The following is a 23033-nucleotide window of genomic DNA, read 5'->3' as shown; positions in this document are numbered from 1 at the left end:
AAAAAATTAAAGGATGAGAAAGAGGAGTACAATAGGTACAGAAGGAAGGGAGAAGTAAAATATGGTAAATTATTTTACAGGAAAAAGCATGAAAGACTTATTACAGCAGAGGGGAAGGTGGGAAGGTGGGCAATGAGCATTGCTAGAAACTTACACTCATCAGTATTGGCTCAAAGAGGGAATCATATACACAATCAGTGGAATATAGAAATCTGTCTTGCCAGACAGGAAAGTACAAAAGGAGAAGATCAAATAAAGGAGAGGGGTTGGGGAGACTAACAGAAGTAAGGGCAGATCAGGGGAGGTGGTAGACAGAAGCAAAACAACAAGAGAGAAAGTGTGAAAGTAGAGAACAGGAAGGAGGAAGAACAGAATGGAGGGAGATACACAAGTAGTAATCATAACTGAAGTGTGGATGGAATGAACTCTCCCATTAAATGGAAGCAAACAACAAAGAGATCACAAAACAGAATTCTTTAATATGTTGTTTACAAGAAACACACTTGAAGCAGAGAGATACACACAGAGAGTTTACAAAGGCAAGCAGCTAGAGTAGAATCTATTATGCTTCAACTGAAGTAAAAATCGCAGGGGTAACAATCCTGATCTCAGACAAAATAAAAGCAAAAATAGACATAATTAAAAGGGATAAGGAAGGAAACTACATCTTCCTAAAAGGTACCATAAACAATAAAGCAACATCAATACTAAACACATATGCACCAAGTGGTATAGCATCCAAATTCTTGAAGGAAAAGTTGTGAGTTAAGGAAAAAATAGAGAGCAAAGCTGTATTAGTGGGGAACCTCAACTGTCCCCTCTCCAAACTCAATAAATTCAACCCCAAAAAGCAAGAAAGAAAGTAAGGAGGTAAATAGAATATTAGAAAAGTTAGATATGACAGACTTTTGGCATGATTTAGACATAATGAGTGACACCATAAGCAAATTAGAAAAGCAAAGAATAGTCTGCTTGTTAAATCTATGAAGAGGAGAAGAATTCATAACCAGACAAAAGATAGAGAGCATTACAAATGTAAAATAGATCATTTTGATCATATTAAATTAAAATGCTTTTGTACAAATAAAACCAACGCAACCAAGATTAGAAGGAAAGCAGAAAGATGGGAAACAATCTTTACAGCAAGTGTCTCTGATTAAGGCCTCATTTTTCAAATATATAGAGAACTGAGTCAACTTTACAAGAATACAAGCCATTCCCCAACTGATAAATGGTCAAAGAATATGAATAGGCAGTTTTCAGATGAAGAAATCAAAGCTACCGATAGGTATACAAAGAAGTGCTCTAAATCACTTTTGATTAGAGAAATGCAAATTAAAACAACACTGAAATACCACCTCATACCTATCAGATTAGCTAATATGACAGAATAGGGAAAATGATAAATGCTGGAGAAGAGGTGGGAAAATTGAGATACTAATGCACTGTTGGTGGAATTGTGAACTGATTCACCCATTCTGGAGAGCAATTTGGAACTATGCCCAGAGGGCCACCAAATTGTGCATTCCCTTTGATCCAGCAATAACCAATACTAGATCTGTATCCCAAAGATATCCAAAAAAGAAGGAAAGGGATCTCTATGTACAAAAATATTTATAGCAGCACTTTTGGAGGTGGCAAAATATTGGAAATCAAGGGGATGCCTATCAGTTGAGGAATGGTGGCACAAACTATGGTATATGAATGTAATGATATGTACTTTCATGCAATAAGAAATGAAGAACAGGCAGATTTCAGAAAAACCTGGAAAGACTAGTATAAACTGATGCAAAGTATAATGCGCAGAACTGATAAAACACTGTGCACAGTATCAGGAACACTGTGTGATGATCAACTATGAATGACTCAGGTCTTCTCAGCAACACAGTGATCCAAGACAGGTACAAAATACTTAGGAAGGAAAATATTATCCACATCCAGATAAAGAACTGATGGATTGAGTGCAGATTGAAGCATATTTTTTTTCACTTGCTTTATTCTTTCATGTGGCTTTTTTTTCCCTTTTGATCTGTTTCTTCTTTCACCACTGTGACTAATATGGAAATATTTTTGCATGATAACACATGGACAGATTATATCAAACTGTCTACCATTTTTGGAAGAGGGGAGGGAGGGAGAAAAATTTGGAACTCAAGAACTTGTAAAAATGGATGCTAAAAATTTTCTAGACATAACTGGGGGAAAAAATAAAATACTATTTTTTAAAAAGGAAATAGAAAAAGAAAATGGTCTACTTCCCCTCCCTCTCATTCCCCAGAGAACTAGGTAACATAAGAATTAAATGCTGTGTGTGTGTGTTTGTGCATGTGCGTGTGTGTGTGTGTGTGTGTGTGTGAAGACATGGTTCTCATTTTCTCCTTAATGACTGACTCTCTGCTCATTTTCCATAGGTTTCAGTGGTTAACAAGGCCCCTGGGACAGAGGGGCAGCAACAGGCAAATGGAGAGAAGAAGGAGACTCCATCAGCTCCCTTGGCCCCTCCTACTTATGAGGAAGCTACCTCAGGGGAGGGGCTGAAGGCTGGGGCTTTCCCTCCATCAGCCCCAACTGTGCCCTTTCATCCCAGTTGGGCTTACGTGGACCCAAGTGAGTCTCCCCAATTCTAGAAGCTTGGACCTTTGGGGGTATAGTGAGACCCGATGAAAAACTTAGAAAGAAGTAGTATGAAAGCAGTCTCCTGTATCACTGTTGTAATGATAACCAATTAGTCAGCCTCAGTTCCTAAGTTTTAAGGTAGTGGAAGAAGGAGGGAACATAACTGCTTCTGTTCTTGGAAAGGCTGATTGGAAGGGCAGGATAGGTAGACAGAACTAAGGACCAAATTAGAAATTACTCAACAGGATCCAGAATCTGTATCCAAAGTGAGGAGGGGAGAGGGAAGAGGAAAGAGGGAGAAGGGATGGTTTTCTAATCTAGAGGAAGAGTTCATGCAACAATTCTGGGGTTGATGAGTCAAAAAGAGAGAAGAAGCTATCATAGGTAAGGGTAATGGTTTGGGAAGATTCGGAGGTGGCAATGGCTAAGATATGGGTATGTGCCTGGGCTTTTGAATGGTTGGAGGGGGAAAGCAGAATCAGGAATCATGAGAGCTAACTATCTAGATTAGATGGCACAAGGGCCTGGGAAGTATCCCCTAGACTACTTGCTGGTGACATCTCTTAATGTGTTCATTTTCTTTTGAATTCCCCAACTCTGTCTTGTTTCCCACAAAGGGCATTTCACCAGGATTGACAGAAGTCTTGGTATTTCTCCAGCTTCAATATTCTGGACTCAATGAGTTCTGCAACCCAGAACCAATCTGTGCCCTGGCTTCTTTTTCCCTTTTGTCACATTCTCCTGTGCCCTGCTCTCCTTCAGATTCTTACCTTATTCTTTCCTGCCCACAGCTTCAGCCCCAGACTCATGAAATAGAGAGAAAGGGACTCAGAAAGTACCTAGAGATTCCCTAAGACTTCCCATGTTCTCCACTCAGTTTAAAGAGAAAACTGGGACCTAGGGCCTCAGTGTGAGTCAATCCAATACATAGGATCTGCATGAAAGACACCATAGAGACACTAGGACTGTCACTAACTCTTTCTCCTCCCTATTTCTTCCACTTTTTTGACCATTCCCACCCTCATCACCAGTCAATTAAAAGTATTGAGGGTTAAGGAGAAAAATAGGATTTGGGAGAAAGGGAAAAGAAGTAAACAAGCATTTATTAAAAGCTTACTATGTTCCAGGCACCGTCTGAAGCCTTTTACAAATATTATCTCATGTAATCCCCCCAACAACCCTGAGAGGTAGGTGCTATTATGATCCCCATTTTACACATGAGGAAACTAAGGCACACAGAGGTTAAGTGGCTTGCCCAGGGTCACACAGCTAGTAAGTGTCTGAGGTTGGATTTGAACCCAGGTCTTCCTGATCCCAGACCCACCTTCTGTCTTGGCTTGAATGCAGAAGAATGAGTATAGAAGAATCCCTCCCTCACCTAAGAGCAAGGAATATAGGTTTCTGATTCTACTCATTGCTGGAGGTAAAAAAGAGGACAATAGAGAGGCTTAGAAGTTCAGATTTCTAAGGACTCCAGAATTGCCTAAAGGAGTAACAGGGAGTCCCCTCCAGACCCACCTTCTTCAAATCCTACTATTTCAGGATATCCCTAAGACCATTACAGGGAGAGCAGCCTTAGCTGTCCACCCTTGATGAACGGGCAAGGCAGAAAAGGGCTAGGAAATTAGCCCACCTTCTTCTGAACCATTAGGCTGGCAAGGTTGGATGACCTATGATCCCTACCCAACCTTTCTGTGGACCTCCTGGGGCTTAGAAAGAATGCTGCCCATATTTGAAAATCACTCAATCCCTGAGTTGATCCTACCCCACCAAGCTACTTGACCTATGACCTTGACCATACTCTAGCATTATCTTTTTCTGATGAACCCACTAGGAGTTTCTTTTGGTCTTGAATTCCACAAGGGGAATCAAAGTAATTCTGAGATCAGAATGTAGTTTTCATCCACCTCTGGCATCTTTCCTCACTGAAGACTGACTGAATCACAGGAAGTTTGGAGTAAGCTGAAGGAGTGCAAAATTTAGATTCATAAAGTTTCTGCTCTCATGAAAGTTGTGGTTTATTAGGAAGACCTAACCCATATACAAATAACTAAAATAAAAATGATAGAGAAATGCAAACAAAGTGACATCTTAGGTACAAGGTGGGGAAGGTTGTTCATTATTGTCTCTCAAGATTAGGGAAGACATCTTTGGCACTTGGGTTGATGAAAAGAGGAAGGGCATTCTAGGCATATGGAAAAGGGAGGATAAAGGCCTGGAAATGGGAAGATGCATCTAACTGGAATGAACCATAACATTGAGGGGAAGACTGGCTTCAAAGAGTGGAAGGGGCCAGATTGGAAAGCCTGGAAACTAAACTAGGAGTTCAGACTTCCAGTACATAGCAGTGGGAAGCCATTTTTGAGCAGAAGAGCAACATGGATAGATGATCAATCAGCGGTCTTAACTAGCGCCTACCGTGTATGCGCTGGGCACAAAAAAAGGATACATCTGGCCACAGAAGGAAGGACAGATTCAGTCAAGAGAAAGAAGAGAGGCAGAAAGCCTTTTCAGTAGACTACTGCAGTCGTCATTATGGGTGGTAGTAGGGCAGTGGGGTTAGAAAGATAATATGAAAGCCAACAGAATTGACAAAACTTAATAATAATAATTAAGGCAGCTGGGTGGCACAGTGGATAGAGCCCTGGGCCTAGCGTCAGGAAGGTTCCTCTTCCTTAGTTCAAATCTGGCCTCAGGTGCTTACCAGCTGTGTGACCCTGGCCAAGTCACTGAACCTTATTTGTCTCCATTTCCTCATCTGGAAAATGAGTCAGAGAAGGAAATGGCAAAACCCCAGATGGGGTCATGGAAAGCTGGACACAACTGAACAACAACAAATAAAAATAATACATTTATATAAAAGTTACTATATGCCAGGCAGTATACTAAGTGCTCTACGATTATTATCTTATCTGATCCTCACAACAACCGTGGGAGATAAGTGCTGTTATTATTCCCATTTTATAGATGAGGAAACTGATGCAAACAGTAAAGTGACTTGCCCAGAGTCACAGAGCTAGTTAGTGTCAGAGGCCAGAGTTGAACTCAGATCTTCCTGACCCCAGGTCCAGCAATCTATCCACTCAATCCATCTAGAACTTGGCAACTGATTGATTGAATATGAAAGATGTAGGAAAGAGAAGAGTTGAAAAATAACCCCAAGGTTACAAGCATGAGAGATTGAGTGAATGGTGGTACCAGTGATTTTTTTTAAAGTACCATTAGAAGGGGCAATGAAGATTTTATAGGGGAAAGAGAAAAGGCTTGGCTTTGAATGAGTTGAATTTGAGGACCTCTTGGCATATACAAGTAGGGATGGTTGTGGAAAATATAGGTCTGACATATAGTAGGTGCTTAATATATTTGTTGATCTAACTTCAAGAGTGAGATCAAGGCTATAGATTTGAAAATCACCTGAATAAAAGTGATGGGCCCAAGGGAGGAGGGAAGGTAGGATGTACCAAGGACACAGAACAACGAGACTTGGACTGATCAAGCAATTGTAAAGCAGAGCTCTGGACATCAGTGCTAAGCAGAAGGAACCTGAGAATCTGGGGAATGATGTTGAATGAGGGAAAGGTTCTTAGAGAGGGGCTCATGGAATGACCTATAAATAAAGGGAAAGCGGTTTCCAAAGAGCAGGAACAAACAGCCAGTTTGAAAGTTCAGGGATAGGGCTGATGGAGAAGCATGGGACATAAGGACAAAGCCAACTGTGTTCCATGATTTGATACCCTTTTCTACAGATAGCAGCCCTGGCTATGGAAGTGGTGGGTACTCCGGAGATCCTGAGATTTTCACCACCTTCAGCTGGGATGATCCTAATGTGAGAAGAGTATTTGTCAGGAAGGTAAGTAGCCCCTTTCCGTCTACTTCCATCCACATCTTTGGGGAAAACTTGAATATTTAATGTTCTGTGAGCCCTCCTCCTTTCTCCAAGCCAGATCAGCCTTTTACCAGTGGGCCCCACTTTTCAACCCCTTTACTTGGTTGCTTTTTGCTTCTTGTGATGGGTCCCATTTTCACCCCTTTCTAGTATCTCCCAGAAGAGTAAGAATTTATCTAGTCCAGCTAGATCTTGGCTTAGATCACCTGTTCATAAGACAGCATGGAAAGCTAGACTCCCATCTATAACCTATGTGGGTGGGCCTAGGTTTGCCTGGTCCTGAGGCGCTCCTTCCCTATTTCTGAGCACCCCTTCATTCTTCCACCTTCTTTCCTAACAGGTCTACTCCATCCTAATGATCCAGCTGCTGCTGACTGTGGGGGTTGTAGCCCTCTTCACTTTCTGGTGAGTCTGGTCACTGCCGCAGACACATAGGCTTGTTGAGCTCATACACAAGGCAGTGAAAAGCGTTGAATCTTGAATAAGAACATGAGCTACTAGGATTTACGTAGTGCTTTAAGGTTTGCATATATTATCTCAATAATAGCAACTCTGTAAGGAAGATGCTGTTATTATCCTCATTTTACAAATGGGGAAATTGAAGCTGTAAGAAGTTAATCAACTTGCCCTGGGTCACACAGCTAGTAAACATTAGAGGCAGAATTTGAACTCAAGTCTTCCTGACTCTAAATCCTACGCTGTACTCATTGTGCCACCTAGCAGCCTCCTTCAAGAAATTAGATGGCAAATATGCAAGAAATCATGGGACATGATTTCCTAAATCATGGGACATATTCCTAAAATATATAACTGGTTCTGTTTAACTCTGGGGAGGAGCTCTGTGTATCTCATCCAAATTTAGTGCCAAATTTGTGGGTGTTTTAGAGGTCCAAGCAGAAATACCTGAGAGAAAAAAGTGGATACGATCTCTCCTGGCCCCAGAATTACCTAAATGGATGATCCAGGCCCAGGACTCAGGCTTTTTGACTCATCCCCATACTAGGCATCTCAAGCAATAGACCTCCTTATAGAGGACAACCAGGTTTGAAAAATATCATCTAGGGATCTCTATAAATACTTGGATTTTTTTTTCATGAGGCTTGGGACAGGAAAAAAATATAACACATATCCTTTCTCTCTCTCCTGCAGTGAACCAGTCAAGGCGTATGTTCAGAGCAACCCAGCCTGGTACTGGGCATCCTAGTGAGTATAACAAGTGGATCTGCTCCTCAATTGGGTCAGGAAACCATTTCCCAGGGGATCTAGACATAGAAACCTTGATCCCCCAGGAACTCCCAAACTGCCTCCTGCTAGCTAAGCAGTATTAGACACAGAGAACCAGACTTCTGGCCCATACATACATATCCTCTGGAGTATCACATGACTTCTGCCATTCAAGAGGGCCTGGACCCTCTCTTCAGAGAGGACTGTAGCAATCAAAGTCCTCAGAGAGGTTCTGATGGCAGAAATTTGTAAAGGCCCAGGACTTAAAGCTCCCTACCCCTGAGTGGTGGCCAGTTGAAAGGAGGTATTAGCCCGGGAACCTCCTTCGCCTGACTCTCCACTATGACAGATCACGTTTCTATAATACTTAGATGTTAACAAAGCTAAACTTTACTCCTTGGGGATTCTTTTCATCCCCTTAAGAAAGGAAAAACCCACATAGAGAAGGAAACCCTGGTCATGGGGTCCATGTTTGTAAGAAAGAGTGCTGAATCACAGTAATAATTTTGGGGGTGATCCCCATGCTAGCTATATACTTAATTTTCCAAACATATCCTAGTCCTCCAAGAAACAAAGTGGGTAAAATGAGGGGAATGGGTTTGGATCAGTTGGGTAATTCTGGCCCAGTCTTTGCAGGCAAAGAATTCATAAAATTCCAGCAAAAAAATACACGCTGGCCTGAGTTATCCAGGTAGACTGAAGTTGTACTGTTCTCCGAACTGTGTAAACAATTTGCTCATGTGAATTTAGTCTCTGTTTGTAACTGGGGGCTGGGGCTGGGGAGGCGGCTGGGTGAGGGAGGAGGGCTGGAGGGTAAACCCCCAGAACAGAAATGAAGTCATCACCTGTCATAATCATTGGGGAAGTATTTACTGAGCACCTCTGCTAGGCACTGTGGGTGATAAAGGAGAGGTTCCTGATAGGGTCATTATCCTTTAACAGCTTGAAACCTCGTCAGAGAAACAAATCACATGTGAGAAAGATAACTAGAAATACAAGGAAATATTTGATTAGTGCCAAATGACATTAAATGCTGTGGGAGTTCACAGGAAGAAGGAGGAGTGGCAGGGTGAGGGAAGCTTTTCTGAAGGAGATGGGCACTGAAGAGTAGCTAGGCAGAGAAAACGAAGTTAGGAAGGATATTCCAGGCAGAGATCAAAGGCCTAAAGATGGGAATTCTCAATATCTGGTCAGGCTTCAGTGAATGGGCCAGTCTGAACAGAGCACGGCATTGTCAGGATCATAGATACTGAGTGGGAAGAGATTTCAAAGTTTATCATCTAGTCCAACTACCTCCTTTTACCCATGTGAAAAGTAAAGCATTTAGGTGGTGGAGTGGATGGTGTGCCTAAGTTCAAAGCCTTAAGTTCAAAACTGGCCTCAGATACTTATCAGCTGTGTGATTCTGAATGAGTCACTTCCCTGAGCCTCAGGTAGGAAGGGAACAGACATTAATTTGTGCTGAGTGCTTTATAAATATCATCTCATTTGATCTTCACAGTAACCCTGGGAGGTAGATGCTACTATGATGCCCATTTTACAGTTGAGGAAACTGAGGCAGACAGAGATTAAGTGACTTGGCCAAAGTTTTATGATTAAATGTCAAGAGCAGACGTTGAACCCAGGTTTTCTGTCTCTGCTATGCCACACTGAGTTAGTTTACATGGGAGAGTAGCACATTTGGAGAGGCAGGTTGGTAGTGGATTATAAATTTGGACTCAATCCTGCAGTGTCCTCCATCTTTCAAGGTATGGTGTTATTACCCACTTGTCCCCTTCCTCCTTTGGAAGACTAACACAAGGATAGAGCCCTAGGCAGATAATTAACTTACTTTGGGAACAGATTGGCAATTCTTCTCCAAACTGGATCTCTGAGCTACCCTAGAAAACAGTGGCAAAGTATATGGGATGCAATAACATTCAACTGACATGACAAAAAGCTGTCAAGAACAAGAGTTCTTGTGTCCTGGACCTTTGGGTAGACGTGAAGTCCATGGAACCCTTCTCAGAAGAATGTTTTTTAGAAGCATAGGAAAAATGAAAAAAATACAAATTTGCTTACAAATTTTTTTGTAAAATTTTTGCAAAAATGCAAAGGAACTTGGTTATATTGAAATATAGTTATAAAAGTATTTTAAAAGGTCATGGGCTCCAGGTTAAGAGTAGCCCCCTCCTCTAGAGCCATCTGCTCCCAAGAGTTTCAAAGCAACCAGAACTCTGTCCCCATCACTTACAAGAGTGCTAAATTGATGAGGAAGGTTCTCCCACTGAAATCCAGATTGCAGATGCTCCCTTGATTCCAACTGTTTGACCTTTCTTAAGGGAGCAGAGTTTGGAATAAATATCACCCTGGGGATTTGCTGTGTGTGTGTGTGTGTGTATGTGTGTATGTGTGTGTGTGTGTGTGTGTGTGTGTGTGTGTAGGAGGGAAGGACCAGTGCCCTAAGGGGTACTGCCCTCCCGCATGTGCTTCCAAAGCTAATGAGGTCTCCCTGGGACCAGCAGCATGTCTGGTTGGCATGGTTCCCTTGTCATGCACAGGATCCTGTGCTGGACCAGCCTAGAAAATAAGCTTTGGCCCACATAACCAGGGCTGCGTGGAAATGAGGCATCAAGCCCAATGAGAAATATAATCTCCCTGGCCCTAGCTCTCGGGCTCCTCTGCATGAGTTGCTATGGGAATTTTTGTCTAGGAAAAGACTCTGAGACTGTCAACTTCAATTGTGCTTCTCTGAGACGACTTGGTTGGGGGGCAAAGTGAAAGGGGGCCATGGGGGAAGTTTTGGGAGGGGTTTAGGGAGAGAATGTAACCTTGGGAAATAGGCATGTGGCCATCGCACCGGGTAGCAGGAGAAAAATTTCCATGAACATGACTGCAGAAACCTGGCTACAAGGGATGGTACCAGGCGGCACAAAGAGACATTAATTATAGTGTGTGTGTGTGTGTGTGTGTGTGTGTGTGTGTGTGTGTGTGTGTGTGTGTGTGTTTAATAAGATGGGGATAGGAAAGAAAGAAAGGAGAAAAACCCAGGGCTGAAAAAGGAGTGAAGCATTGGTTTTCTTTGTGTCGGCCCAAACCTCGAGTTGCCATCCAGGGCACACACACACACACCCCAAGTCCTCCAGGCAACTTGCCTGGCTAGCCTCCCTAGAGCTCTGCTCTTGTTCAGTCCTCCCGACCCCCAACAAAGCTGTCTGGAGCACTGACAGTCTGCGCTTCATTTTTCTTTACTTTTTCTGTCTGAGTTCCTGGCGTGTGTGGGTCTGGTTATCTCAGTTTGCACAGAATGCCCAGGACCCTCCACTGAGACGACTGACTAACAAAGGCACCTGGCTGCCTCAGTTTGCTTGCTGGCCTCAGGGGAGTCGAATTTTCCTTTCCCAACAGTGTGTAAACAGCCTTGAGGCTCAGGAACTCAGCCTGAGCCGAGGGATTCAGTCTAATGCACCTGGTGCTCTTCTCACCAACCTGGTGACTCAGCCTCTCCTCCTACCTCCCCACCTCCTTACTTTGAGGAATGATGCCTTCTCAGTTAAAGCCTCAGTCAGCTGTCCTGACTTTTTCCAGTCTCCATCTTTCTCTGTACTTCTCCCTGCCTGAGCAAACCCTGCAGAGTCATGGAAAGCCAGAGCAGGAAAAGCCAGGGTGTCCAGTGGTGGCAGAGAGTTAGGTCAGCCCAAAACAAAAACAAAACAACAGCAACGATCCCACCTTTTGGATAAGGGTTGTTGAGGCCCCTGTGCAACATCTGGCCCTCTTTCATGAAGCTCCATCCTCCTTCGCCTTCCCTAGTATCACAAGATCCTGGTCCTTGTCCTTTTCCTCAGGTTCTTTCACTGGTTCTTCTTCCTCTAAAATCTGGGTGTCCCTGAAGATTCTATCACCTCAGCGCCCTTTTCTTTCTATACAGTTTCTATTGGCACTCTCCAGTCCCACAGCATCAAATATCACCTGCATGTAGGTGGAAGATTCCCCAAAAGCATAAAAGAAGTAGTGGAAGAGAATGAAAGCAGCACCAGATTTGGAGTTAGAGGACCCGAGTTCAAATCCCCAGCTCTGCTACTTCCTTGTGTGACTTTGAGCCAGTCACTAAACCTCGGTGTGCTTCAGTTTTCTCATTTATAAACCAAGGGGACCCTAAGGTCCCTTCCAGCTCTAAAGCCAGGATGCTATGATCTCCAGACCCAGATTTCTAGCTACCTGGTGGATATTAAATTCAACATTATCCTAGATTTAGTATGTCCTAAACTGCACTTAGGGGAAGTTAAGGGTGCAGTGGATAGAGCACAGGCCCTGGAGTCAGGAAAACCTGAGTTCAAATCCAGCCTCAGCCACTCCCTAGCTGTGTGACCCTGGGCAAGTCACTTAACCTTGTTGTCTCAGTTTCCTTATCTGTAAAGTGATCCGGAAAAGGAAATCGCAAACCACTCCAGTATCTTTGCCAAGAAAACCCCAAATAGGGTCACAAAGAGTCAGACACGACTGAAATGACTGAACAAATTGCACTTATCACCTGACCAATAAAACTTGGCCCTCCTACTTACTTCCCAGTTTTTGTTAGGTGCGCTTCTATCATCCAGATGAGAAAGTTTGGGGCATCTCTCTATCCCAGCCCATCAGGTAATCAAGTCCTGCAAGGCTGCTTTTAGCATCTCAAGGCATGTGTCACTTTCTTTCCACTCCCCCACCTTCAGTTCAAGTTCTTGTGCCTTCTCCTTGGACCTCTTCCTCTATCTCTCTGCCCCATCCTCCACATGACAGCCAAATTACTTTCCTAACAGCAGTACATCGATCGTGCCACTCCATTCTTCAAATTCCATGGGTTGTCATCACATTATTTTTTAAAAGATCTAAGCATGAAAAAAAGAAGCTAAAAAAATTTTTTAAAAAAGACTTAAGCATGGCATCCAAGGGTCTCACTGATTTGACCCCAGTCTGCCTTTCTCACACAAACTCTTCCTACAAAAATCCTCCAGAACCATCAGAATAGACTATATATTAATCCTATGTGTCCTCTGCTTTTCTGCCTTAGTCTTTTTCTCTGCTACTCTTTACCTGGAAGTACCTCCCTTCCCTTCCCCTTCCCCTCTCTCTTTCCTTTCTCCTTCCTCTTCTCTTTCCCCCTTACCCTTCCCCCTCCTTCTTCCTCCTCCTCCTTCCTCTTTCCTTCTCATTCAAAGCCTAGCTCAAATGCCACCTCCAAGTCACACCACTCATGAGTGATCCCTCCTTCCTCTGTAATCTGGTAGCACCTAGCTTCCACTACTCATGTGATACTTGTGTTGTCTTTACTGCTTTACATTATAAATGATTGCATATCTTATTTCACTTTCTAGATCGTGAGTTCCATGAGGAGAGGGTCTATTTCATATGCTTCTTTGTATGCACCACAATGCCTAGCAGTGCATAATAACCTCACTAGAAGTATTGAGACAGAATTCCAGACAATTCAGGGGTTGGACAAAACTGGATCCTAGGTTCAGGGTTGGACAAGGACGTCTTCTTTGAAGTGAGGAATCTTGAACTGGGTTTGAAAAGAGACAAGAGACTTTCACCTGGCTCAAAACTACTTAGATACTGGGTGATGAGATAACCTTAGGAAGGTTTTAAGTGTGATAAGATGTGTGTGTGATAAAAACTCTAAAAGATAGTCCTTGGGAAGAAAAAAGTAAAAGAGTAGGTAACTATTGAGCTTGGATAACAGAAGGCTAAGATCCATATATGTGTGTGTACATATATGAGTATTTATACACATATATATGCATGTATATCATATATGTATACATATATTGTATATATTACTCATATATATTCACATATATGTGAGAGTATATATATATATATATATATACACACACATATACATATCCAAGTATATAAAAAATACGTAAGAAATATATAATATATATATGAGAGAGAATCGAATCAACTATTGATGATTAATCAATCAACAAGCATTTATTAAGGACATAATGTGCCAAACACTGACCATGCTAGGTGCTAAGGATACAAAGCCAAAAAAAGAATGGGGGAAAAAAGTTTCTGCCTCATGGAGTTTACATACTATCAAGGTACATACATAAAAAGTAAGTAGGCAAGGTAAATACACAAAGTAATTGGGGAGGGCACTGGTAGCTGGGGAAATCAGGAGAAAAGACTTCACGTAGGAAGTACCGCAGGGGCTGTGAAGCAAGCTCAAGATTTCAGTTCATCAACAAAGATTTACTGTATGCCAGACACTGTGCTATGCACTCAGGATGCCGCATCACATACCTCCATCGGTTCATGTCACTGTGTAGACTCACAAAGGCTGGCCTGCCAAGTGATGGTTCCTGGGGCTAAGTGTGAAGTTGAGGTAAACCCTGGGGTCTGTGACTTTTTCCTCCTTCACATCTAAGCAGGGATTTCTTCAGAGGTTTGTGTGCATGTGTGTGTGTATGTGTGTGTGCGCGCGCACACACACACCCTTGGAGATAGGAGGTAGGGATGTGCGTTTTTATTCAGACTAGACAAGATAAAAGGTGATACAAAGACTAGGTACTAAGAACCATACCCAGATTAGCCTGCTCTTCTGTCCTCTCATTCTACTTCCCACCCTAGAACTAATTATCACTCAGATGCCGGGATCATTGGGGATTTTGACTGAGAGCCTCATATTATGCTATGCTCAACTCTTTCCTTAAGTCTTGTGATTTAGTCACCATCTGCCAGATTAAAACCTCCTTCCCTGTCATTACTCCACCTCCCCAGCCTTTTACCTTCTCTGCTTTGCCCTTCTATTATGCCCTCTAGAAGGTACTAGTGACATGCTTGGTCATGTGTTCTAGAGCAGGGTGCCCCTTTCTTTCATGCTCACCAACATACCAGGATAGGAGGAAGAAAAGTCATATTGACTGCTAACTATTCACTGTTACTTCTCTGCTCTCTTTTCTCCACGTTTACCTAAGCACCCTTCCTCCTTTGAGAGTCACTCCGCTCACATCTGTACCATCTATACCACTCAGTCTGTATTCTTGTTGCTACAATCTACTGACTTCCAGGTCATTCTCCCTCCTTTCTTGAGAAGCTTAGCACTCACCTCACTCTTTACCTCATCCCCTGCCCTCAGTATCTGTGTTAATGATCCCTCAAACATCTTGACCTAACAATCAAACACTTCAGCTCCTATATCTTCACTCTGTTTCATTTACCCCCAAGGATGGTTATATCTTGGATCACATCATTTCCCATCACTCATATTACCTCCATTCACCTAGGCTCTAAAATTATCCTCTCTAATTATAATTCTTCTAGCTCCTCCTCTGCTTTCTAAAGCAGGGGTTTTTTAATCAACATTTTGATAACTGTATTTCAATATCATTGGCTTCCTTTGCAATCTTGTAATTTTATTTTATACATTTGAAAACATTATTCTCAGAAGGGGTCTGCAGATCTCAACAGACTGCCAAAGGGGTCCATGAAACACACACACAAAAAGTTAAGAACACATCTTCAAACTATTTTTAATACAATAAATTTTAATTATGTCTTTTATCCTGGGCCTTCTTTTCATTCTCCCTTGGTTATAACTGCTCCCATGGGTTCAATTATCACCTCTTTATAAATGACTCCCAAATCTCTATATCTAATACTAGTGTCTTAGCTCCAGTTCCATATCACCAGCTACCTATTGGATATTCCCACCTGGATATATCATGGACATCTCAAACTGAACATTTCCTAAACTCTTATCTTGGTCATTATCTTTACTTCAAAATCTAACAATCCTCCAAATTTCCCCATTCCTCAATTCAGTCAGAAAGCTTTTATTAAACACCTACTATGTGCCAGAAATTGTGCTAATTTCTGAGAATACAAAGAAAGGGAAAAGATAGTCCCTGCTCTCCAGGACCTTACAGTCTAATGGGAGAAACACACAACCATGTGCAAACAAGTTATACATAGGGTAAATTGGAATAATCAAGAGAGGGAGAGTGCTTAAACTGAGGGGAGAACCAGAAAAGGATCCCTGTAGGAAGGGATTTGATAGAAACCAGGAGTTAAAGTTAGGGAGGCAGAGAATTTCAAGCTTGAGAGACAGCCAGTGAAAATGCCTGAAAAGTGGAGTGTTTTTGAGAAGTTCAATGTGCCTAAAGTCAAACAGTAACTTACTAGCTTATGTGTCCCTGGACAAGTCCCTTAATTTCTGTTTGCCCTCTTCCTTCAGCTGTAAAACGGGGACTATAATAGTACCTACCTTGCAGAGCTGTTATGAGGATCAAATGAAATATTTGTAAAAAATACTTAGTAGGGTGCCTGGTACATACATAGTAGGTACTTAATACATAATTATTCTCTTCCACTTTCCAGTTCTACAACTTTGGAGTGCCCTACTTGACTCTTCAATATCCTTTCTCTACCCTATCCAGCCGGTTGCCAAATTTTGTGGGTCCTACCTCCATAGCATCTTTCACCACCCTGATTCAGGCTCTTCTTGTCCCTTGGATTGCTGTAGTAATTTCCTAATTAGTGCCCCTGCTTCCAACCTTTCCCTTCTCCATAGAGCTGCCAAAACAGTCAAAGCACAGGAATGAGAATATCACTCTTGAAGTGAAAATTCTCCTGTAGCTCCCTAGAATCCCCTCAGATAAAATACAGACTCCTCAGTTTGGCATGTAAGATCTTCTACAATCTCAGCCTACTCTCTTAGACTTATTTCACATGAATCCCCTTCATTCACCCTATCCTCAAGTCAAACTAGTCTCCTAACTGTTCCCCAAGATCAGTATTCCATCTCCTGTCTTAATGCCTTGGAAGAAGATGCTGTCACCTCTATCCTTGGAAGACACTTCCTCCTCAACTCTGCTGCCCTGGACCCTTATTCAGGGCTCAGCTCAGGTGCCACCTTCTTGGGAAAGCCTTCTCAAAGGGTACTGCACTCCCGCCCCTTTGTTGGCACTTTCTCCATCCTTAAACTATCTTGTATTTAGGGCAGCTAGGTGGTGCAGTGGAGAGAGCACTAGTGCAGGAGTCAGGAGGACCTGAGTTCAAATCTCACTTCAGACACTTGACACTCACTAGCTGTGTGACCTTAGGCAAGTCACTTAACCCCAATTGCCTCACCCTAGGTCATCTCCAGTCATTCTGATGAATATCTGGTCACTGGATTCAGATGGCTCTGGAGGAGAAGTGAGGCTGGTGACCTGCAGAGCCCTCCCTCACTCAAAACAAAGTCAAGTGCAAGTCATGTCATCATTTCTCTGATGGCATGGTCCTCTTTGGCAACGAAGGATGTACACACACCATCTTGTATTTACTTACCTTACTCTACTTACTTTTACTTACCTTACTTATACCACTTTCCCCTTCTACCACCCTCCCTCACCTAGTAGAATATAAGCCCCCTGATGGCAGGGACTGCTTCCTCACCTAGGTGAGTGCCTGGCCCTAGTAGGTGCTTAATAAATGCTTATTGAATTGAATTACATGGGAGTCATGGATGGTACCATGGTACAGTGGAAAGAGCTCTGGGTCTGCTGCTTACTGCTTATAAGATTCTGTACTTCCTCTCTGAGTGCCAGTTACCTAATAACTAATATTAAGGGGTAGATAGTGAACTAGATAATCTCTAAGATCCATCCTACTTTTAAATGCTACAATATTAAGCTCTCTGTACAGTCAAGAATCAGTTCCGGGGCTTTCTTACCTCACATAGTTCTCTTAATTCCTTCAAAGTTGTCCCTCTTTGGAAACATGTGGGGTGGGGAGGGAAGGGAGACAGTTCCTCACTCTCCTAGCTCTGGGCACCAGATGGCTAATAATGCTTTGTATCTTTTCCTTCCCTCAGTGCTGTGTTCTTCATGACTTATCTAGTCCTGGCCTGTTGTTCTGGACCAAGGTAAGGTTATTTAAGCCAGATCGAGAGGAAAAATGGAATGTGGAGCAAGAAATTGGAATTTGGAACCCTAGGGACCCATATACTATACAGTCCTTTGAAGATCCAGTTGTTCTGTATCTCCATCAAGATGTTCTTTTGTCTTTCCTTTATATAGACTTGAGAAATGGGGGTGGGGGGGTTGGGGGAGGCAGCTCAGAGACTTCAGGAAATAGTATGATAGTTGAGGAGGCATCAGGGATCTAGCCCTCTGGTATAATTACTCAGTCAATACTCATTTTATAAACCACACTACTGGGGATACCATGACAAAAACAAAACAGTCTATGCCCTCAGAGTCTGCCTTCTATAGGGGAAGATATCATATACATATACACATATACATTGTATGTAAATTTATGTATTATACATATATGTGGTATATACAAAGGGCAGTGGGGGAAGCGCTAGCAGCTAAGAGGTCAGGAAAATTTTCTTTATAAGGTGGCACTTGAGTTTTAAAGGAAATAATGGATTATAAGAGGCAGAGGTGAGAAGGGAGTTAACTCTAGGCATGGGAGACAGACATAGAGATGGGAGATGGAGTTTCATGTGTGAGAATAAGAAAGCCAGTTTGGTTGGATCACAGAGTGAGTGAAGGGCAGTAATATGTAATATGGTTGGAAAGGTAGGTTGTGACAAGGTTGGAAAGGGATTTAAATGCCCAAGGAGTTTATAATTGATCCTAGAGACAATAGGTGGGCAACTAGAGTTTACCAAATAAGGGAGTGACATATGTGTTATATGTAAGGAGATCACTTTGGTAGTTGACTGTGTGGAGGATGGGTTGGAGAAAGGAGAGACTTATGACAGGAGACAAATTAGAAGGCTCTCGCAGTTATACATGGGAGAGTGATAAGGACCTGAACTAGGGACAGTGGTTATGTGAGTGGAAAGGAGGGGGAAAGTACCAAGTGTTAGCAAGATAAAAATGAAAAGATTTGGTGAGTGAATAAATATGTGGGATGAGGGAGAAGGAGAGGGAAAAGCCAAGGATAATAAGAAACCAAAGTTGTAAACCTGGGAGCCTGGAAGAATGATGGTGCCCTTGACAGAAATAGGCAAGGCAGGAAGAGAAGTGGGTTTGAAGGGAAAGAGACTAGGTTCAGTTTTTGCCATGTTGAATATGAGATGTCTACAGAACATCTGATTGGAAATATCTAACAGGCAGTTGGTGATGTGAGACTGAAGAGTAAAGTAAAGACCAGGGAGAGATAGAGATAGAGAGAGACAGACAGACAGACAGAGAGACAGACAGAGAGGGAGGAGAATCATCTGCAAAGGGATAGATGATAATTGAATTCATAGGAACTGATGAGATTACTAGATAAGAATGCATAGATATGAAAGAGAAGACCAGGATACAGCATTGGTGTATACACAATTAGCAAATGTGATGTGGATATTGCTCCAGCAAAAATGACTGAGAAGGAGTAGTCAGATAAGAAGAAAATCAAGTGAGTACAGTGTCATAAAAAAGGAGTGTTTAGAAGGGGAGAAGGGGTCATTCAATACTCAAAGGCTACAGAAAGGTCTACAAGAATGAGAACTGAGAAAAGATACGGCAATTGAGAGATTGTTGGACTTTGATCAATACAGTGACTAACTAGCTCCAGCGAACCAATGATGAAGTACGTCATTCACGTCCTCACTAAGAGATGGTGGATTAGAGGTATAGAGTCTGACACATATTTGCAAGTACCACTAACATGGGGATTTGTTTTGCTTGACTTTGTTTATTCATTACAAGAGAGGGTTTTTATTTTAAAATTGGGGGAACAAAAGGGTCAGTCAACAATTACTGATACCAGAAAAAGAGAAAAAAGGGATCACTGAAACATTTTTTAAATGTGTAAAAGATCACAGAAGGAAGTTCAGAGGGAGGTGAACAAGCAGGAAAGCCTTGCATCTCAGGAGTCCAATTTATTGTAAACTCTTTAAAAACCAAGCTGTCCAAAATAGAGATTTGCTGTTTCATATGTAGTTTTTATTTTTTTCTTTACATATAGAAATGTTCATGTTTGTTGGTATTACCAACCTCAGGATGGCATTTTTGAAAGATTTCTAAAAGTGACCAGTTGAGCGATGAGTTAGGAGCCAGGTTGCAAAGAATTGAGATGTGAGTGAGATTATAGAAAGTGAAGAGGGCTCCAGGGAATTCGTGGGCCTAACTCTGATCTCTGTAATTTGGATTACAGGAGATACTTCCCCTGGAACCTGATTCTCCTGAGCATCTTTGTAAGTGAGGAAGCAGGGGCTAAGGGTGGGCTGGGACAAGGACTGAGCAGCTCTCAGATATGGGCATGGTTCTCCCACCTCTGTGAGGTTTGAGATTCTAAAATTTAGAGGCAGGATACCATCAAGACCAGAACATTCCCACTCAGGGGAATGGGTTGAGACTTCAAGAGGTCTTTAGATTGGGGGTGTCCTTTATGACATCTTTTGGGACAGAGGTATTGCTATCTTGATTCTCCTTTTTAAAAAAGTCACAGTTTCTACCATCCCCTGTCCCACATACACATGCATATACATACACACACAGTTCCTTGTGCCTCCTTTTCAATTCCTTATCCAGTGGTTTATAAAAAATAATCTAAGAGGGACCTTGGGCTTAAAGTAGGTATGGGGAAGAACTGGATAAGGTCTTGGGGTGGGGATGAGGGGCACAAATTTAAGTTAGAGATGGGCTGGGAAGTAGAGACAAGATGATTATAAGGAGAAAACACCTGGACAAATGATACCAGTTCCTGAAAGTTACGGTAGTTTTGGACCTGTCTCCTGGGATAGTTTTCATATAGGATTGATGTCTCTGTCTTCCACACCTGACCTCTGGCAGAGATCACCAAGGACCTTTTAACTGGATAATTCAATTCCCAGAACATTGAGTGAAGCTACTAGGATTAGGATCTAGCCTAGGTCAGAGATTAATGACATCATCCCTCCTGGAGGCTAGGGAATGGGATTAGGGAGTGGGAGGAAAGAGTGAGGAACAAGACTCAAATAAAATGAGCTTGTGTCCCCAAAATCTGATCTCCTAGGGCTCTCCCTTCTAATTTATTTCTCATTTCAGACCCTGTCTATGGCCTACCTCACTGGGATGTTGTCCAGGTAATGAAAAGGGAAGAGGTGGGGGATGCTAGAACTGTAATTCTGGGAAACAGAGGAACCTGGCCTACCTTTTCTAGACTGACTTCTCAGTTTACAGCTACCTGCATTGATCCTTTCTAAAAGGGGAGAGGGCTGCCAGAGCCAAACCTAATCAGTTCCATATCTCCCCATCAAGTAGCTTATATACATGTTCAATCAGTCCCTAAACTTCCTAATATTGCCAAGGCAAAATTTCACATACATACACACACGCACACACAGACACCAGTGTACACCCTCTCTTTGGCTATACCTTGCCCCTTTGTGACTCCTTACAAGAATTCCCCTTGAAGGTCACTTACACCAATTTTTAGCCATGTTCAAAAACATAGATGTCTGATGGTTAGACACAGGGGGTGATTTGCCCTCAGCTGAACTTCCTGGGAACTTCCCTGGGGAAACTGAGCCCTAAAAACATCTCCTTGATCATCTTGTCCTCTCTACTGAGGGAGGAAGTGGGGAAGTCCAGCTAAAAAAAGACTTCCAGACTCCATTCAGGAGAAAAGGAGTTCTTTGATTCTAACCAAGGAGAAAGGTAGAGGTCAGTGGGATGCAGGTAATCTCCATTTGATGAGATCCCAAACCAGATGATCTAACCCTGGGCCCCAGGTCCTGCCTGCCCAGGTGACAAAGATTCTTGCTCCACAGTTACTACAATACCAAGTCCGTGCTTCTGTGTCTGGGCATCACTGCCCTGGTCTGCCTCTCCGTGACTCTGTTCAGCTTCCAGACCAAGGTTAGTCAAAGGACCCCAAGTGGGTGAGGGGAGACCACAGGCTGGGTGGGAATCAGCAGGGTTGGGGCTATCTGAAAACAGGAGACCAGGGGGAAGGGGTGATCTGGAGTCCACATCTGGAGGATGGGTGGAGGACTGAGGAGAAGAAAGGGCAAAATCGAGCAAGGTTTGGAAAGTAGATGAAGGCTGTTGACTGGAAGTGAGAGGACATCCAAAGTGATGCCCTTCTCCTGGCTTCTCTCCCCCACAGTTTGACTTCACATCCTGCCAAGGCATCCTCTTTGTACTCCTCATGGTTATGTTTTTCAGCGGGATCCTTCTGGCCATCATCCTTCCCTTCCAATACGTGAGTCACCTTCTCCCTCCACAAACTCCCATGCTCACATCCCTGTCCAGCCCTTGTCCACCCCTCTCCATCCCCGTCTGTCCCAGGAACTTGAGGCCAACAATAAGCCAGGCAGGTCCCTGCTCTTCCCCTGGCCTCTGGGCAGGGACATTGAACTTTGGGCAGGAATTGGGAACAAGGAGTTGGTGGGGGGAGGGCAGACTGGACCTGGCAGCGACAGTTAGACTAGTTAAGAGGTAGTTGTGTCATCACCCAGCAGCCCTACCCTGGGCTTGGCAGTGAATACCAAGTGTACTGGCAGGACTGGAAGCTAAAGACCATGGGCAAACAAGGTGGCTTTTCTTTGGCAGGTACGGGCACCTGCCTGACTCCTCAGCTGACATCCGGTTTCACGTTTCTCATGCATGGAGAGTTGAGGGAAGAAGAAAAATTGAAACCACAGTGAGGGTAGATTGGGGGGGGGGGGAGGTGGCAAGGTGGTCATCTGGAAGGCCAGACTGGCACTGAATAGAGATACCCTACATGGGAGGTTCCGGGGTCAGCTGGATGTCAAACAGACATTAAGGAAAGGTTGGAATATCTGTGAGAGAACTAGTACAAAAGGGTTGTTTGTTTGAGTTTGAGGGGGCAGGGTGGGAATCCACCTTCTGGGACTATGAAATTCTCAGCTTTTTAAGGTAAAACTGCCACTGAAGAGAGTGGAGTCAGAGCAAGGGAAGAGATGTAGTGACCCTCCATGGCTGCTGTTGTTGAGCAGGGAGAGGAAAGAGTAGGCTTAGGAAAGTGAGGTATAACTTGGGGTTTGAATACCATAGTCCCCAGGATAACGGGCTGGAAAGCTCCACATAGGTGTCTCTACCTCCTTTGCTTTCCCCTCTCCCATCACACACTTGGCCACTCTTCAGCTTTGGCACCAGGAACTGTGGGGAGAGGCCCTATTGGCAGCAGTCACAGCATTCTTCTCCCCCAGCCTCTCACCAAGATATCCAAACATGGATGTGCTCCCACTACCACCAGAAAGATTAGGGGAGAAGGGAAGGCGTCAGCAGGAAAGATCAAGGTGGGGGGGGGGGGGTCGACTTAAAACACTAACCTTGTCCCATTTTGCCACAGAGTTGGCTTCAATCAGTTCAGAGCCCCCGCTGTTTTCTTGGCAGTTCCATGG

General features: G+C 43.2%; 1 protein-coding gene across 1 annotated transcript in view; it reads left to right on the top strand.

Moving 5' to 3' along the window:
* The window catches only part of FAIM2 (Fas apoptotic inhibitory molecule 2), a 54937-nt gene that overhangs the window by 13423 nt on the left and 18481 nt on the right, over nt 1–23033 (top strand). Inside the window, exons 2-10 of the mRNA XM_072654641.1 lie at nt 2412–2607; nt 6363–6466; nt 6843–6907; nt 7652–7705; nt 17553–17603; nt 19838–19877; nt 20710–20747; nt 21435–21522; nt 21773–21868. Coding sequence (XP_072510742.1) covers nt 2412–2607; nt 6363–6466; nt 6843–6907; nt 7652–7705; nt 17553–17603; nt 19838–19877; nt 20710–20747; nt 21435–21522; nt 21773–21868 — 732 coding nt within the window. The remainder of the gene's footprint in view (nt 1–2411; nt 2608–6362; nt 6467–6842; nt 6908–7651; nt 7706–17552; nt 17604–19837; nt 19878–20709; nt 20748–21434; nt 21523–21772; nt 21869–23033) is intronic.

Source organism: Notamacropus eugenii, chromosome 3 (genome assembly GCF_028372415.1).
Source record: "Notamacropus eugenii isolate mMacEug1 chromosome 3, mMacEug1.pri_v2, whole genome shotgun sequence".
NCBI classification, from domain to species: domain Eukaryota; kingdom Metazoa; phylum Chordata; class Mammalia; order Diprotodontia; family Macropodidae; genus Notamacropus; species Notamacropus eugenii.
This window is presented reverse-complemented; position numbering and strand designations above follow the sequence as displayed.